The sequence below is a fragment of the Acipenser ruthenus genome, chromosome 39 (assembly GCF_902713425.1).
Source record: "Acipenser ruthenus chromosome 39, fAciRut3.2 maternal haplotype, whole genome shotgun sequence".
In the NCBI taxonomy this organism is placed as follows: domain Eukaryota; kingdom Metazoa; phylum Chordata; class Actinopteri; order Acipenseriformes; family Acipenseridae; genus Acipenser; species Acipenser ruthenus.
The window spans coordinates 5,403,542-5,420,738 of record NC_081227.1 but is presented as its reverse complement, the minus strand read 5'-3'; the positions used below and the strand labels follow the sequence as shown (position 1 = coordinate 5,420,738).

The 17,197-nt window shown below is 41.4% G+C and overlaps 1 protein-coding gene across 3 annotated transcripts in view; it reads right to left on the bottom strand.

Annotated features, from left to right (window-relative positions):
- Positions 1 to 16,765, bottom strand: part of LOC117397179 (protein c-ets-1-B) — a 36,633-nt gene extending 19,868 nt beyond the window's left edge. For 2 of the 3 annotated variants that reach the window (XM_059009609.1, XM_059009610.1), the window contains exons 1-3: positions 16,657 to 16,765; positions 14,233 to 14,315; positions 12,106 to 12,253 (exon numbers count right to left, since the gene is read on the bottom strand). In XM_059009609.1, the coding sequence (XP_058865592.1) occupies positions 12,106 to 12,253; positions 14,233 to 14,301 (217 nt within the window). In that variant the 5' untranslated portion in view covers positions 14,302 to 14,315; positions 16,657 to 16,765. Of the gene's footprint in view, positions 1 to 4,003; positions 4,469 to 12,105; positions 12,254 to 14,232; positions 14,316 to 16,656 lie in introns of those variants that run through there. The other variant, XM_059009611.1, reaches the window with a different exon arrangement.
- Between the last annotated feature and the right edge of the window lie 432 nt (positions 16,766 to 17,197).

The window sequence follows — 17,197 nt, the reverse complement described above, 5'->3', positions numbered from 1 at the left end:
TTCTACAGTTTAGATTTCTGCTGGGAATCAGGAAGAAGAAGAAGAAGAAGAGTGACCCAAGTCAGAATCAAAGAATCAGCTTCAATTATAGTACTGAGTGACTGACTGATTTAAAACTCTCAACAGCTCATTATGGGCGTCTCTTCCAGACACCCCCCGTCCTCTCACAAAAAGTAACAACAGTTACTAACTCTGCTTGTTTTATTTTTGAAGTGCCAATTATCCAAGTCAAGATGGCTCAGTCTGCTACCAGCCTCTTCATCTTGTGAAGATTACAATATCCAACTAGTCCAGCTCACAGTACATAGTGCCACACATTTTAATATTCCCAAGCCAAATGTGTGTCACAAACCATATTACATTTACTTAATAATCAGTGTCTTACTACCCTCACCGTTGGTTGTCCTGTTACTCGGTGGATTGCAGTGTAGATCTTAAGGCCAAGATAAATGCTTTCCTATCATGTGACATACATACACTTGCAAGGAACCCTGGCGTTCTGTGCCACAGCAACCTTTCCATTATGAACCAACTGTAAATCTGTTTTCCAGAAAGGAATTACATACAGCCCTATGGAACAGCAGGCTGAAGTAGAAACTGTTTGGAGTTTAGAAGTTCTTGTTCCACAAAGAGGCACCCAGCAACTGAGGAGTCATCTTTCTTCTAAGAGCCTGTCGCTTTCACCCAGCTCTACAGACACAGCGCCGTGCACCTTATGAGGTTCAAACTGCACCAGAGGAGATGTGGAAGGGGATATGATTCCGATATCTCTGCTGTCTGTTTCTAAAGCTGTCGCACAACTTTCTACCTTAGCATCACGGATACCAAAAAAAAAAAAAGCCTCTGCTGTTTTCTTAGCTGTCCATAACAAAAACAAGGCTCCCTTCAGGGCTGCTTTCATGTGAAGACGGGCTCAGTTGCAAAGTTTGAGGTCAGCTATGTATTGTTTTTCACAAGCTTTAAATCTGTGAATGAAATCGCTTTGCCTAGTCAAGGGGAATACACAGTTAAAAGAAAAGCACAAATTGGTGTTCTTTAGAAACAGGCTTCATTTTTTTTTTTTTTTTTGTTTTGTTTATAGGGTATTTTGTGATCCAGTACTGACAACAAATGAGCATGCAATTCTACACCATACACACTACAAATCTAAGATGCAGTTATAATGAATGTAATACCCCCACATTGCAAATTCAAATTCAGCAGAAGCGATCATGAAAGCATGTTTTTTTTACCAGTTTGCTGTTTGTCAATCTACTAGAAACCACAGACCTGTGCAATCATATCAAACACATTTGCGGTGCAGTAAATTGGTACATAGAGCAGGATCTAGTTAGAATGCAACCGAAATAATGGAGTTAACATACTATAAAGCACAGTGTAATCTGACTACATTCTGCTGTTGGTGCCAATTTACTGCACTTGCAGTTTTCCATTTGGGAATGTACAGGAACAACGGAAACACTGAAAAAGAAATGTACCCTTTGGCTTCAGTGCTGTGCAATACGACAGATGTACTTCATGTTTACACAAAACTTTTTTGCTGGGTAAAAAAAAAAGAGAGAAGAAGGTCCCAAGTTTTGCTACACTGGTGGCAAGATGCCAAAATACCAGCACTAGCAATGTACCGGCACGTTTCTGTAGCCCTTTGGAGACTAAACAAGAAAATGTACCCCTATTCTAGCCAGTGCATCAATAACCCCAAGCTCCAGAGGCCATGGTACATATAGTCAGTGATGGAACAGAGTCTGTTAGTTGCAATGACTGTTTTGTAGATAAAGATTATTTTAAATTAAGCTCTGCAGAAAGTTCAAAAGCATAAGTTGCACTCATCAAAAACTATTCAGATGTTTGGACCCTTTTTTTCCAAGCTATTCTTTGCATTATGACACTGAGAAAGGCAACCACCTCATGTCATGCAACCAGGTTCATCACCAGCATTTGCAATCAACGAGTGACGGCTCTTACCCAATGCTAGCACAATGAAGCAGGAATACGCTTGGGTTGCAAAATGTTTTTTGCAAGATGGTGTGAAATTTGGTTTATCACACAACAAAGTAAAAAGTCAGCACAATTAGGGTTGAAGACAGTATTTCTACCCAAGCAAAGCAAAGCTACAGTACTGCATGCACAGGTGACCTTTCAGCTCAAACTGGCCTAAAATGTACTGCGGCCAACTGCGGTGTGCTGTTCATTTTTATGTCACACGCAAGGGTGCGAGTGAGTGGGAAGCCATCACAGCTGCTCACACTTCTACAAAGAAGCCACAATGGGCTACATTGTATTGTCTCAAAGAAAAAAAAAACACAACATAACTTGTATTTCTAAAAATGAATAATAAACTGTTTAGATGAATCGCAAGCCACTGAATTAAACGTCAGAGTTGTTTTATTTTGGGGATGGTAACTTCACTGGGTTGCTGATGACCAATTGGTAGTAAAAGGCTTTGAGAATCTAAGGTGAGAAGTGGAACGATCACCCAAGTCCAAGTGAATTTAAAAATCTACATAGAAATAATAAGGTATCTGTGAGACAATGCTGCCGTGCTAAGAAAACCTTCTCAGGGAATCAATGCAAGGCCAGTTTTATGACAGTACAGAAAACAGGAGCATGTGATGCTACAGTCTGTACCATTCAGCCAGGGCAAGCACTGCTTAAAGAGATGCTCAAAGGGGTGGTCTGGCACAGCAGAAGGGGTGGGGAGGGCTTATTATTATTATTATTATTATTATTATTATTATTATTATTATTATTAATAGTGGTGCACACAAAAAGTAATCAAAGAAGTAAATTGTTGTACTACAGCCAACAGCACCTGCTTGCTTACCGTGGCAGGTAAATCTGAGGTATTACACTGCTTCACAGCCCGTGCTAAACAGAAGCTTGAATCACACAAGGCAGTCAGGCACTGTAGCATCTCCTCCGATAAATCATTTTTTTGGCTCCCAGATGAGCTCGGGTTCTATTGATATTAACTGCGGTATAGTGTGCATCTCCTGCCTTGCAATAAGCAAGGGGCTTAAAATAAACTCAGACGCAATTAATCAGAAAGCAGACAGACCACCCCGCCCCCGCAAAACACAGGCAGTAAAGGGTTAAACGTCAATGGTCTCAGTTCATGATAACGGGCTCCTTGTTATAATGCACCCCTCGTGTTTCCCCTGGCTTGTTTTGGTATCAGGCACTAGTATTTAGAAATAGCCTCCACTTTTTCGCATCAGCATAAAATAGGGCACTCATTTTAAGTTGGTTAGAAATGTTTCAAAACAAAAACAAACAAACAAACAAACAAAAAAAGGTTGTACTAATGAAATGCGCCCAATGTATCTTTCTGTGTGAAGTTTCAGGTGATGGGATATGTTTATGTGAGTCCGTCTATATAAATAACATTTGTGGGTATTGACGAAAAACAAGCGACAAAACATGTCAAATGCTTCTGAGACGCACCCCTTCCACTCATAACGGTACTAGTATAATATGGAAGCAGACTTCTGTTTCAAGTTCAAAACGGGATGCTCCAAAAAAATGGACCAATCGAGCGACCGAAACGACATCACTTTTCAGCTGATTGAAACTATTGACGGTTGCAAGTAATTTACCGTGCGTGCACAATACGCGCGTTTTAATGATGGACTTGCAAATAATCATAAAAGGAAATGTTTCAAATGACAGTGAAATATCTATTCTATTACAGTCAATAAATAGGAAAATAGTGTGCTGAGCTCTGCGGTGTCCTGCTGTAATGAAACCCGGTTCTGGACTACCGTTACATCTGATTAAAAACGAAACATTCATATTTTTCAGCCCACACATTATAAACCACAGCACTGTCGTCAACATCTGTCTTCGTTCTCTGCAGCTAGGACAATGATAGGGGCTAACCCATTACACTTTAATGATTAAGAAAATGATAATACAATTGCAAAACAATAAGGTTACGAAATAATAAACTAATTTACAAACTTTGAGCTTAATGTTTTAAAACTAAGAAGAAAACCTAACTTACCTTCCGCCTTTTCGGTCTTTATGATCATTAACGTCGGCTTCATGTCCACAGCTGCCGTCATGATCGGCGATTTGGAGCACAACGTTAAAACACACTATATGTATATGTATATGTATATGTTTATAATTAGTATTACAAAACTCTGAAAAAAAAAAACCTTCTTGTTTTAATTTCTTTCGCCCTGTTGAGAACCAGGCAATGCACGTTTTTGTCTTTCTGCAGTTTCTATTCTTTTTTTATTTCCCTTTCTCCCTCCTTCTCTCTCTCTCTCTCTCTCTCTCTCTCTCTCTCTCTCTCTCTCTCTCTCTCTCTCTCTCTCTCTCTCTCTCGCTCTTTACAATTGTAATTGGTCTCCTCTGATAACTATCTTCTCTCTTTCTCTCTCACTCACTCCCTCACTCCCTCTGATTCCTTTAAGGGCGTTTCTCAGCCCCTCAGTTTCACCGCTTAGTGGAGGCTGTCCTTGGTTAGCTTGTCATCGTAAAAGGGGTGGGTCGGAGCGCACAGGGCATTTTAATTCAATTACATTCTTGTCTGGCCTCTCGCTTTAAAGTATTTGGTGACAGCAACCTATCTCTTAACCTCACGGGGGGCTAAATTAAGGACCGTGTTCAAACATATCAGAGGCAAATTAACAAAATGCAGAACGCAGCATTCCGCAGAGAGTAGCTGTGCTTATAGAGCATACTGCTTTCAGGCAGCTGGGGGAGCAATACAAAAAGCGTCATAGCAGGACTGGTATATACGTCGTTATCCAGCGCACAAACAAACATACATGCTGTATTGAATCTATATTACTTTAAATAGCACTATGCCATAGTAGTACTAATTCACTGTTACATGCATGTATTTAGTTTGTATTTACAGCACATATGTTCTTAAGGTACCATGCAGAAATACTGCGGTAAACTTTTATAAGGGTACCACTGAGGTGCTATACTATGGTATTCTATGGCATAGCTCCTATATTGTAACTGCATTGCGCTACCACTGCCCCAGCACAGACGCCACACTGTAGTGTCACTGCATTCCACCCTTTCTGTGTGGATGGCAGCACAGACAACCACATCTGCCCAGGAGAACTGCTGTCAGGCTAACTGTCAATGGGTGGATTGCACCATCTGAAGGTAGGATCATCTGAAACAGAGAGACCCCCCCTAAAGACAATCACCAAGGACAGAAAATTACAAACAAGTAAGCAGTATCCTGCATCGCTGCTGGCGTTTGATTGCCTGGACACACTGTCTATACAGCTGCAGCTCAAATGTGCTGCAACACAACGTTCAAAGGGATTGCTGGTGGATTGCCCTTGCAAAAGATTCCCGTAGTAGAAGCGTAGCAACGTGTAATAAAGCACCATGATAGCATGGGTATGCATTGTAAAGCCCACAGAGGTATGGTAAAGCATATTATAAAAACAAGGCAAAACATGGTAAACTATAGTAAATGCATAGTATAACGGGGAAAAGCTGCAAAATTACTGTGCAAATTTACCACAGTAAACTTTTACAAGGGTGTCCTGGCTCAGTTTGCAGGCAAGAATCTCCTACTGACCCTGACTTCTGCTGTGTCTACCACACTGCTCTCCACCCAGTATTGAGGTCAATGAGCTCTTTATCTTAGAACACTGAATTACATGGCCGTCCTCAAACAGGATCTGACTCCTTTTTTTTGTGAAATTTTATTTTGCTTTATTTTTAGACAGCAAATTTAATAACAGGCAATTAACATGCCATTTTAGTAATTTCGTTAGTGAAGTCCTCTGCGCAGTGACTCACACAATCCGGAGAAAGCACAGCAACCTTTTCTCTCCAGGACCCCCAACAAACAAGCAGATTCTTGTCATTCCTCCACCACTCTGCTTGCTAAATCTGACACTCTTAGGTTTGCATGAGGGGCCAAACTACTGTATAAATACTGGTTCCGTTTTTGTATCCCCGTTTGGAAAGTGCAGCTATTTCAAAGACAATGCCATGCTTGTTTAGTTACATATTAAATCCGGTGGATTCTGAACACACTAAAAGGTGGACCAGTTTATAAAGCTAATAAGAGGTAAGAAACTGGATTTTAAATAATTGGTGACTATTTTATGCCTTTTAATGAATTAATTCTTGAACTTAGAGGTGTCTCTGTTAAACAGCTGAAGATTTCTTGACAGCAGCTTCATCTTTAAAGAATATTTAAGCCCATTAAGACGGCTCTCCTACCACAGTCACCACACAGGAAGGTGGGTCGAGATCTTGGTGGCTGTCCTTATTTACAAACCATCAACCGGATGTGCAAATAATGTGGAGATACAGAACTGCTGTGGCCCTTCTGAAACCTGACCTGGATCTTTACAAGGGCTGCAATGGAGCAGCACCACGTCCAAGGAGCCGGACGCACTGGTCTTATGTGAAGTCCAACAACTGGAATAACTTACTCGGCTTCAGGAGGTTTATTTCGTGGGGGGGGGGGGGGGGGGGCTGCAAACAGGGGAGAGTTACAGTACTCAAGATACAATTTGCATTCAATTACTTTGATCATTTCTAGCAACACTTTATTCAATGCATGTGTAAAGTAATTGGCAGAATGGGCACCCAGGAAACCAGGAGGGGGAGGGGTTGAGTTGAGAGAGCCCAGCATGTCGATTTTTAATTGGAATTTCTACAGCTTAGAAAGTGAAATGCAATAATTCTCTCAGTGCTCATGCCCAATGATATATGTGACTCTGCAATGGTAGCTACAATAGCATAGTTGGTACGGCATCACAGTGATAATATTTTCTTACTACTGGTATCACAATGGTATGAATCTATGGTCCTATCACAGAATTATATCTGAATATCAATACAGCTTGATAGGGTTCCTCTACAATGATAAGCACAGATCTTTTATGAAAGAATCTGTAGACATTCTAATCGTGATTATAAGTCCCTTGGAAAGGTCCCTAGGAGGAATCGTATATAGATTATTGGATTTTATAGATTTTTTTTTGTTTCTGAAGGAGAATCCATTAGCTGGCCTGGATTGTATTACCCCTGTCAGATCTCAGCTGCAGCCTGGTGATGTCTGAGACACAGGGGGGGTTTAGTGATCAGAGCTAAGAACTAGAAGCCAGGGAATGCTGCTGCTAATCTCAGCTCCCTTACTCACTCACTGATCTGTCTTCTTTATTCTTAATGATCTCCACGTATGCTCTTTTTCAAAGGACCGCACAAAGCCATTACGGCACCCATTAACTCCAATAAGACCCTCTTTTCAGATCTCGCCTGGGGCATTTAGCTTTAAACTCAGGTAGTGATCTTGTTGTCTACAGAATGGTTAATATTCAAGACTTGACTTATAAAAAAACAAAAACTTGTTTAAATCAGAAGGACAAAATTATTCCTGAGACGCGTATTTGAATTTTCATGCCTGCTTGAGATGTATCAAAATGACGATGTTCATGTTCGTTCCCATAACAGAATGCATTAATGTCGGTATTAAAAATGAATGCATAATTGAAGTCACATTCTTCTGTACAGTGTTTTCTTTCTGGGATACATAATTGGACGAGGTGCCAGGTCTACCATATTTCCCTTGCAATGCCAAGTTAATTCAGACTTCGACCCAGTCTACTGGACTCTCCAGTCTGATATCAAAAAGGCTGGCTTTATAATAGAAGCATTAATATTAAACACATGGTAAATGTTCCACACATTGTGACATGCTCAATGTTTTGTCGAATGGTCACCACTGTTTATACACTATGCAAACACATACTGTGATTAAATATACAGCATCTTTCACACGCACTTAAAAGGGTAAGAAAAGGGTCTACTATCATATAGTGCTGGGATAAATATTCAGACAAGCACTGCTTGAAATTCATTCAGTGACCAAAAATACATGAATATGTATTTACTGTATAGATGTAGCATAAATAAATAACACACATTTTAGTGTACAGAGAGTGTTTCTCTCCTTTCTTTAATTTCATGGGAGATTGGGGTTATTTTACATCTTCTTTAATATAGTACACATTTTTCCAGCTAACTCAAAATTAAAGAATATTTATTTCTATATATATATATATTTATACCTGGTCATGTCTTAAAGAATGTAAAGGTTTTTTTTTTTAGATGTTCTTTAGTATTCAAAGCGTTTATAATGGTCAGCACCCTTTTTTTTAATAAAGATTTGATGTGCCTTTATCATTATATATATATATATATATATATATATATATATATATATATATATATATATATATATATCACATGTATTTAGAACGCATCAATATATAAGCAGTGGTATAGTACACTATATAGTGTTTCTGTGTTTGTGTGTATTGAAGGCTTGTCAGTACCCCTGTGTTCTCTGCATGGCCCCACACATCCCTTCCCTGCCCCTGTAACAGCCCTCTTGTAGCCTCTATTTAGCTGCCAGCCCTGCTCCGTGTGGCTGTTGTCTGTAGAAGCAGGGGGTGGACCGAGCTCCTAAGAGATCACAGGGCCCACGCTGGGTGTAACAAAGCCCTGGCTCTTTCCAATCAATTAGTTTCACTTAAAGGACATCTCTCCCCTCCATTAGTGCCACCACGTGGCCCCCCAAGCATTCTATTGTGGAGCTAATTGAATAAACCCTCCCCTCCAGAGTGTGGGCCTTGAAAGACTCTCTCTCTCTCTCTCTCTCTCTCTCTCTCTCTCTCTCTCTCTCTGCATCCACAGGAAGATGTTATTTTTCTGCTTCTTATGTTTTGTACACAATTTTTTTTAAAGTATTTTCAATTAGCTTCATTTATTCCCTGTACCTAGTCCGTAGGATGTGAAGAAAAAATTAGGATTTGCATGAATACAATATTAATTTAGTGCAATTACAATATTTGTCCACCAAATGGCGCTGTGCGCATGTCTTAAAGAATCAGAATTTGTTTTACTTTATACTTGTGCATCTACTTGTTTACAACATTACCCGGGTTGTAGGGCAGTGTATTCTGTTTCATTAGGGCAGTATTCTTCCTAACTGTGCTGAGTTTCTCTTTCGAAAGCTGCCGTGTGGCCGGATTCCATCACACCAGACGCATGTTTACTAACACAGTGTCTTTCAACCAGATCCAAGCACACAGGGCCGCAGTGCAAAACCACATGATAGACAGTGCTAGCTGCCAGACAGGCAGACAGTGGGAAAGACAGACGGACAGGGCAATGAGACTTAGCAATGACAGTCACTAACAACAGGCAGAAACAACTTCTTATCATGCCACCCCAATGATCCTTACATGATAGATCCTCTGCCTACATCTCCTCTCTGCACCATTAAAGACCGGATGGGTTAACAATCCCTGGAGACACCTTCCAGCACCTTGTGGAGTCACGTCGCATCAAGGCTGTGATCAGGGCAAACGATGACTCAATACCACAGACGGACAGACAGACATACAGGTTCTTCCATTTAGCCTAGATTCTGATAACCTGCCCAATGCCCTAACCAAATGACCCAGAGACTGAACCGCACCCTTGCAATGGGGGAGATATCCCAGCTCTGTGGATCAATAGACAAGGCTTCTGTCGTCAATGCTACCAATCCAGGACCAATTTTTTACCCACCTCTTTCTACCCATAATAATTACACTCTGTCATGGATATTCAAGACTGTGTCAGTGACTCACAAGTTAACAGAAGGAGGTGGGGCTCTGTTATATATATACACAGCTCTTTGAGCTTATATATATATATATATATATATTTTAATATTGTCGGGGGAAGTGTGTGCCTGGCTGATTAGCATCGCTGCTTCCTCCTTTCCCATAACCTCCAGACCCCCGCAGGCGGCGTGTTTACTTTTAGAAATAAAAAATGTGCCTGCGTCCGCGAGGACGTGCCCCCCACCCACTAGCCCCCCCCCTCCCTCACACACACACACACCACCCTCCCTTCTTCCCTCCCTCTCTCACACTCTGTCCAGCTGCAGCCTACAAGAACAAAAAAAAAGTCACATCAAATAAAACAGAACCCAATGCTCCCCTTCCTATTGCAGCCAAGCTCACAGCTGTGAGGAGAGAGAGAGAGAGAGAGAGAGAGAGAGAGAGAGAGAGAGAGAGAGAGAGGGGGGGGGAGTGGAAGAGAGAGAGGGAGGGAGTACTGTTTAATATAGAGGGAGGGAGGGAGTTATTCACTATGTAGGAAGGAGGGATACTGTTTAATATTAAAAGATGTTTTCTTTATCTCTTTTTATGTTGTTTATGCCATGTATGTGCTTTGACAACACAATTGTTTTTTTTTTACTGTCATGCCAATAAAGCCAATTGAATTGAGAGAGAGAGAGAGAGAGAGAGAGAGAGAGAGAGAGAGAGAGAGAGAGAGAGAGAGAGAGGGAGGGAGGGAGCCGGCCAGATCTAGGAGAATCTTTATTTAACAAGGAAATATCAATTGCAGCCTTTAATGGTCTGTCACGGGGCACAAGCAGAGAGCGTATTTGGCACCCAAAAGGGGTTTCAATGGAGACACTTTGACTGTATATGACACCCCTAGATCTGTATGTGTCAGGCTGGCTCTGTGGCTCTGTGGCCCCCTTATTGAGAACCCCAGCACTACTGCATACACATCTGCACCTGGTGTTCCTTGGAGGTCTCCCACTCTAGCGGTGGACAGGACCAGCACTGCTTAGCTCTGACTGGGTCTAAATCCAAGATGGAATGGTTACACAATATATGAAACGATATTTACTTCAATGGGAACTATATAACAGTTTCCCTCGTCAGAGCATTTTTGTTGGCTGCCTTCTCTTTCACAGGATCATTTGGGTTAATGATTTAATTTATGTGGGGGACATGGTTTGAAGCTTTTTTGTTGGGGGGGGGGTGGGGGGGGGGGGGGTATGTTTGCCAGGAAGCTAAATAGATGGGGTCAACATCATCACAAATTCAGTTAAAATACAGATGGAGAAATGAGAGTAAAGCAGAGGGGGGAGAGCTTTTAAGATTCTGTTTTCACTCAATGACCCCACACTGCACTACGCCAGTTTGGCACAAAACCAAGGTAAGCATGGCAATATCTGTCCACCAGGTGGCGCTATTTGCCTCTGTTTAGAAATAGATACATATTAACGCCTTAAGGGTGAAGTGATTTTAGCCGCAGTATTCTTTTTGCACGTTGCTATTAGTGCTCTGTCAGCAGACAAGCATTCATGAACTCAGGACAAACCCAACAGAAGTTCTTTCCCCCATAGCACGCGTGAGTTTGGGAACAGATTACAGACCCTCAAGTAGTGCTGGGACTTCAAAAAACAAAACTACTGCCAAGGGTACAACGTGTCCCAAGCACTGTACGCCCCTCACCCCACTGAATAAATCACGTTAAACACAGGAGACAGAGAGAGGGGGAGAGAGTCACAGAGGGGCAGCGCATTGGGAAGAATGTTCAAGATAAAAATAGGCAGAAAAGTAAACTATGAAAAATGCCTAGCATGTGGCCGGTTTGGACGGAAAATATGATGCATCTGGTAAAAGCATCACGCTGGGGTCACTCCCCTACAGAGTTTCAACAGGCTAGGGCTCTGTGGGGCTTAAGCTGTGAGGGTAAGCTGCTTCTGGGAGCCATACAAATAAAGATCTGATAAAAAATAACACACAGGCGAAAATAAAACATTGTGGGGAATTCGAAGCAGGCAGACCACCTGGAGGTCAGTGGCAGCGTTAAAGAGTGCTCTTGGATTCCTGCTTGCACTCAGCGCTGGATACATTGTTTTGGAAAAGCCGTCAGTTTCACAGTAATGTTTCATTTTCTTGATACCAGTGTTACTCAAGGGAGTAGGGTTTTCTTTTCCAATTTTGTATTTTAAAGAAGCATAGAATTTTCAGTACAGAACTGGCAATCGCAGTTACCATATTCTACCACCGAACGGCGCTGTGTGCAAGCAAAATGATCACGATAATAAAAGTTAGATAACAGCACTTTAAATTGTTTTACACACAATATTTCAAAATGCACACTGCAGAGATCTGAAATTCAATCTGTGGCATCTCTTGGTGTTAGACACCAGCCTGCTTAGGGTTTCTACAGAGATAACCTGGGCAGGTATCTTTATCAGTGTGTAATTAACAGACATGGTGTACAAGCTGCCTCGCTGCTTCATCCTACCTGAAGTGCAGTACTCATGTCCAGTCGGCACCTCCTGTGCTGACACCTCCCCCCGGGTCGGGTAAGGGGGCCTGGGTTGGTAGTAGGGTTGAGGGGGGTACCCCATTGATATATAGGGGTCATGATAGATGTCCACTGCATCTTGTCTCTGCAATGAGAGAAGAACCCTCTGTTAGAAGCTTGTCCTATACGGTTTATATTTCATACAAGACAGTCTAATTAATGAAACTCATTACACACTCATTAAACATTTCTAAACTGGCATGTCAATTACTTTCTGAGCTTTAAACCCCTGCTACTAGAATCATTGCCAGCGACTGTGGCACCAAGCTCTCTCATCAGTAGATGGCGCTATTTCAAATGATCAGCGCTAACAGAACACAGTAATAACCGATGCTATTTCTGTACCAGTTTTTTGTGTTATTTTCTTAAACATATTCATATTACTTTCACGGCCTTACCCTGTAACTTATCATGTGACTGTGTGTGTAAAACTTGCCCGAATTCCTTGCTTGCTTCCAATTTCCCAGACCCCCATTTGCACTAATCTAGGACTCTCCGAGTCTGTGATACCAGCCCTGTGTCACATACGTTTCTAAGGTAAATCATTAGGAATGAAAGTCTAAAGCTTAAGCCAAAACATTTTATATACTTTTACTTCAGGATTTATGAGTGAGCGTTTGAAGCCCTTGATGTTTAAACCTAGATTTAACTTTTTTTTTTAAAATCTTGACAGAACTTTTAGGACAGGCGTGTGGGTGCCTCTTCTCTTAATCCTGAGCTACTGACTGTCTGCAGAGTCTTGCATCGTGCTAACTGACTGCCAATCTGATAAGGGCTTTTGCAAATGCAGGACCGGGGTTTATCAGCTGCGCCTCTGCTTTACAACCTGCTAATGCAGCCCGGGCTCGCGCTGCTTATCTCTGCACCAACACAGGGGCTGCTGCCTTCCTTCTGTATACGCTGAAGGAGCACACTGACAGGAGCCAGGTCAGGCTGGGGGTCGCAGCCCAGGGACTGGGAGAAAGAGTGACCTGGAGGTCAGAACTGAAGGACTAGGTGGCAGCGGCTGGCGGGCAGAGCTGAGGGACGGTCAGAGGCAGGCTGGAGTGGGAGTTAGAGATCAGGGACTGGGAGGGAGACAGGCTGAACTGGTTACTGGCCTAGAAGTCAGAGCTGAGAGACTAGGAGGCAGCGTGGACTCGTGGTTAGAGCTGAAGGTCTGGTAGGCAGTGTGGTGGCCTAGTGGTTAGAGCTGAGAGACTGGGAGGAAGACTGGAACTTAGTGTCAATGGACCTCAAGGCAATGTTTAGAAAATTCAGTGTTTAGGAGTGGAGTTTACAACAAATTAAATATTAGGAAAATGTAAATTATATTACTTCAACCCACTATTCTAACTAGCTTTCCAATTCAGCACCCCTGCTTGAACAAAGACTGGCAACTTACGAAAACCCTATTGTTTTCATCTATTGAAAAATGAAATGCAAAACAAAGGATTGCTTTAACCTTTTGACTACATGAGTCTTCTGCAGAGTAATCTCAATTTCAAATCAGATCAAGTCAGATAAACTCACCTGAGCCAATTAGCTGCACCCACGCTTACTCTGAGAGGCTTGGTGAAAGGGTAGGTCAGGGTATTATTAGCATGTGACCCCCTCTTCTGTATCAAATCGGTCCGCACGATGCATACAAATTAAAACAGTGATGTCTTGGAATTCTAACAGGATATCAATCCCAACTCCTCTCCTCCCTACAATCTCTCAGTGACCTGTCGATCTATCCACTAGTCGAGGACTAAATATTTAAATTAATTCAAAGAACTGACTATTCAGCTTGAAACTCCTAATACATATACATCTATGACATGTGGGGTCATTGCTATCTCATAAAATCTCTCTCTCTAGCTCTGACAGTTCAGTCAGGCTAATTCTGCATGTGTCCCAATTTCTGAGGATATATATTCAGGTTGACGTGAGTCTGCCTTCAATCCTGCAGATGTTGTGGTTAAGTCCAGACCCACACCTACACTCACACTCACACTCACACACACACACACACACACTCACTGCAGCAGCACAAGCCACAGCACCTCAACCCAAGCCTGGTGATTTATGTCAGGTCCTTACCATGAGACCCAGACGCCCACAGGAGTGAGAGGCCAGACACACAGACATGGGCTCCATGTAGTAACTCATCTTGAGATCTTCAACTGCAAGGAGAGGCCAACGAGAAACAGATCCAGTTAAATCAGACCATCAATGAGTACAGCTTCATTACAGCTCAACAGCATGCAGATCATGTAACCCTAATAAACACTGACCATGGTAAATATGTGCAGGGAATTTGCATTGCTTAGCATTCCTTCTCAATGCAGTTTGCAATGTGTTGCACCATGCTTTTACTGTGCTTGACGTCACTTTGCTTTACCACAGTATATATAACAGGATGGTTATCGCAATGTCTTCATTGTCAATCTTCTGCAGCACAGGGGCCATGAAGCGCACAGTGTTGAATAAGTCACAAATAAACCACCGCAGGCATTTCAGGTTTTCTAAAGATTAGTAGTTATGCTTCCATTCTGACACTTTGTGTTTGGTTTTTTTTTCAGTTTTAGTTTTTTAAAGCTTAACGGTCTCTCTTTACAATTCTGGATTGTTGATTGTAAGTTACGACAGAAGATTGTCACTTTAGAATGGTAGATACAAAACTCTAGCTGCATGCTGATTTTCATACAGAGCTCTTTGGGGTTTTTTTTGGCTTTGGATAGTTCAAAGAAATTGAACATGCATTTAAAGTGTTTAAAGTCTCAGATTCTGTCTCTGATGAGTTCTACCTGGTAAGGCATGTGGAGTTTTGATTAGCTGTGAGGGTGCTGCTTCAGTTTAAAACCCCTACACTGCACTGACCGTGTCAGGCAATGATCTACCTCCACACTGTGGCGTGCACAGCTGATATCCTTATCAGTTTATTTAACAGCCTGACAGCCTTGGCCAAATAAAGTTTTAGTTTTCATAAGTGTCTCCTATGTTAGAGCCTGGTTCACAATGGATTGCCTGTGTTGGCTGTGTTGGGTTTGCACCTGGGCACAGCTGTAGAAGATCCATTGCATTGCTGTTGCTGTATTCAAAAGGGGAAGTGGTTCAAATGTTTCTATTATTACTTTTTTATTCTTTTAATACCCCACCGTTCACATCCTGTTTGTTGACCAAGCTGGTAAAAGCCCCTCAATATGTTTACCACATCAGGGAGGGGAGGGGCACATGTTGTCTCCTCATAACACCTATGGTAGTATTCTTCTTGCTAATACAGTACCCAGTATGATTACTTGAAAGCCAGCACAACTCTGGCTAGCTTGAAACTACTGTAGACCAATGCTGAGATTTAACACAGTGAGACAGAATCTAACACATCAGACATCGCCACATTTCCAAGAGTGTCCTACTATACTTTGGTAGACCACAGTAAATGTGTGCAGGCAATTACTGTACACGTATCATATAGATAGATAGATAGATAGATAGATAGATAGATAGATAGATAGATAGATAGATAGATAATTATTATTATTATTATTATTATTATTATTATTATTATTATTATTATTATTATTAAACAACCCTTACATAAATGTATCAAAGGGAAATGGTTCACTTAGTTTTTTTGTTTAAAATAATCCAAATGTATCATATGCACTTCTAGGCATCGTTTAGTGGTTTTCAATCTGGGGTGGTTGAGCCAGTTCCTTGTACTCTGAACCACTCTGTCAAAGCGCTTGCGCTCAGCTGCTGTGAAGGTGCAGTATTGGCAAAACCAACCGCAGCACCCTTCAGTTAGACTGCAGGCGCAATGCCGCTGAGTTAAATGAACTCACTGAAGTTTCCCCGTGCCGGGCTGTGGCATTCCGTGTATATAGCTACTGTAGATCAAAACCCCGATTGCCAGGTTACACGGGTTAGTTATAAAGTACAGTCATTTGAGATTAATCTGTGATTCTCATTCTAATACTAATCTGATACGACTGCGTCAGGAACCGTAGTTAGGAAAACAAACATCTTCAGCGATGCCCCTTATTTATTTATGTATTAATTCGTGTAAGTGTGTATCTATGTATCATACTTACTTTAACTACGTTTTTTTCTTTTAACAAAATATGACACCAACATTTTTGAGCTGTAATTCTGAAGCCGAATAATAATAATAATAATAATAATAATAATAATAATAATAATAATAATAATAATAATAATAATAATAATAATAATAATAATAATGACGACAAAGTCTTTGACCATTTTCCAGTTAACGTGTTTTGTCTGGAAAGCTGGAAACCCGTGTTTTACTTTCAATTACAAGAAGATCCCGACCCAGGCAAGTAGCAGTAAAGAAAAATAACTAAGTCTAATTTCAAATAGCGCAGTTCCTAGTTTACGGTGGAACCTCAAGCCAGTGTAATTAGTACACCAAAGTTGGAATTTTACTAGGAATTACAGCGTATACATTTTTATTTAAAAGTATTGCACATGGAATTATACAATATATAGCCTACTTACCGGTTGTTGTGGGGGGAATGCGAGCTTGCTGTTGTGAGACGCTGAATCGCCTGCTTGGTATCTCTGTCTGTCCAGACTACCTGCAACTGCCCCTTTACAGTCCAGGATAAAGAAGGATGCAGCTACCGTATTTATAAGAGTAAGCACACCCTGAACAAACGCGTCTCTCCGGGGTCTGAGTTATCACACGCTGTCACACACACGCACACACTTTCTCCTGGTTCTACAAAACACAAGGGAACGTTGTACCTGTAATTCATTAAAACAAAACAAAAAAAAAACACTGCAAAACAGGCAGCCTAAAACAGAAGTGTAAATAAATAAATAAAACGGTATTCCCTATTTCCTATGCAATGCTTTCAAGTGTAGTTTGCATTGCAGAGCAATGATAGAAGGAGCAACGTGATGTACGTTCTTCACAGGCGTGTGTTTTAGGAACAGCGGTTACCAGTGAGGGGCTCAGGAATGATGTTCCTTCATATTAGGAAAAACAAAACATCAAATTAGTGTAAATGACAAGCTATTGCTTTCTCCTGTTGCT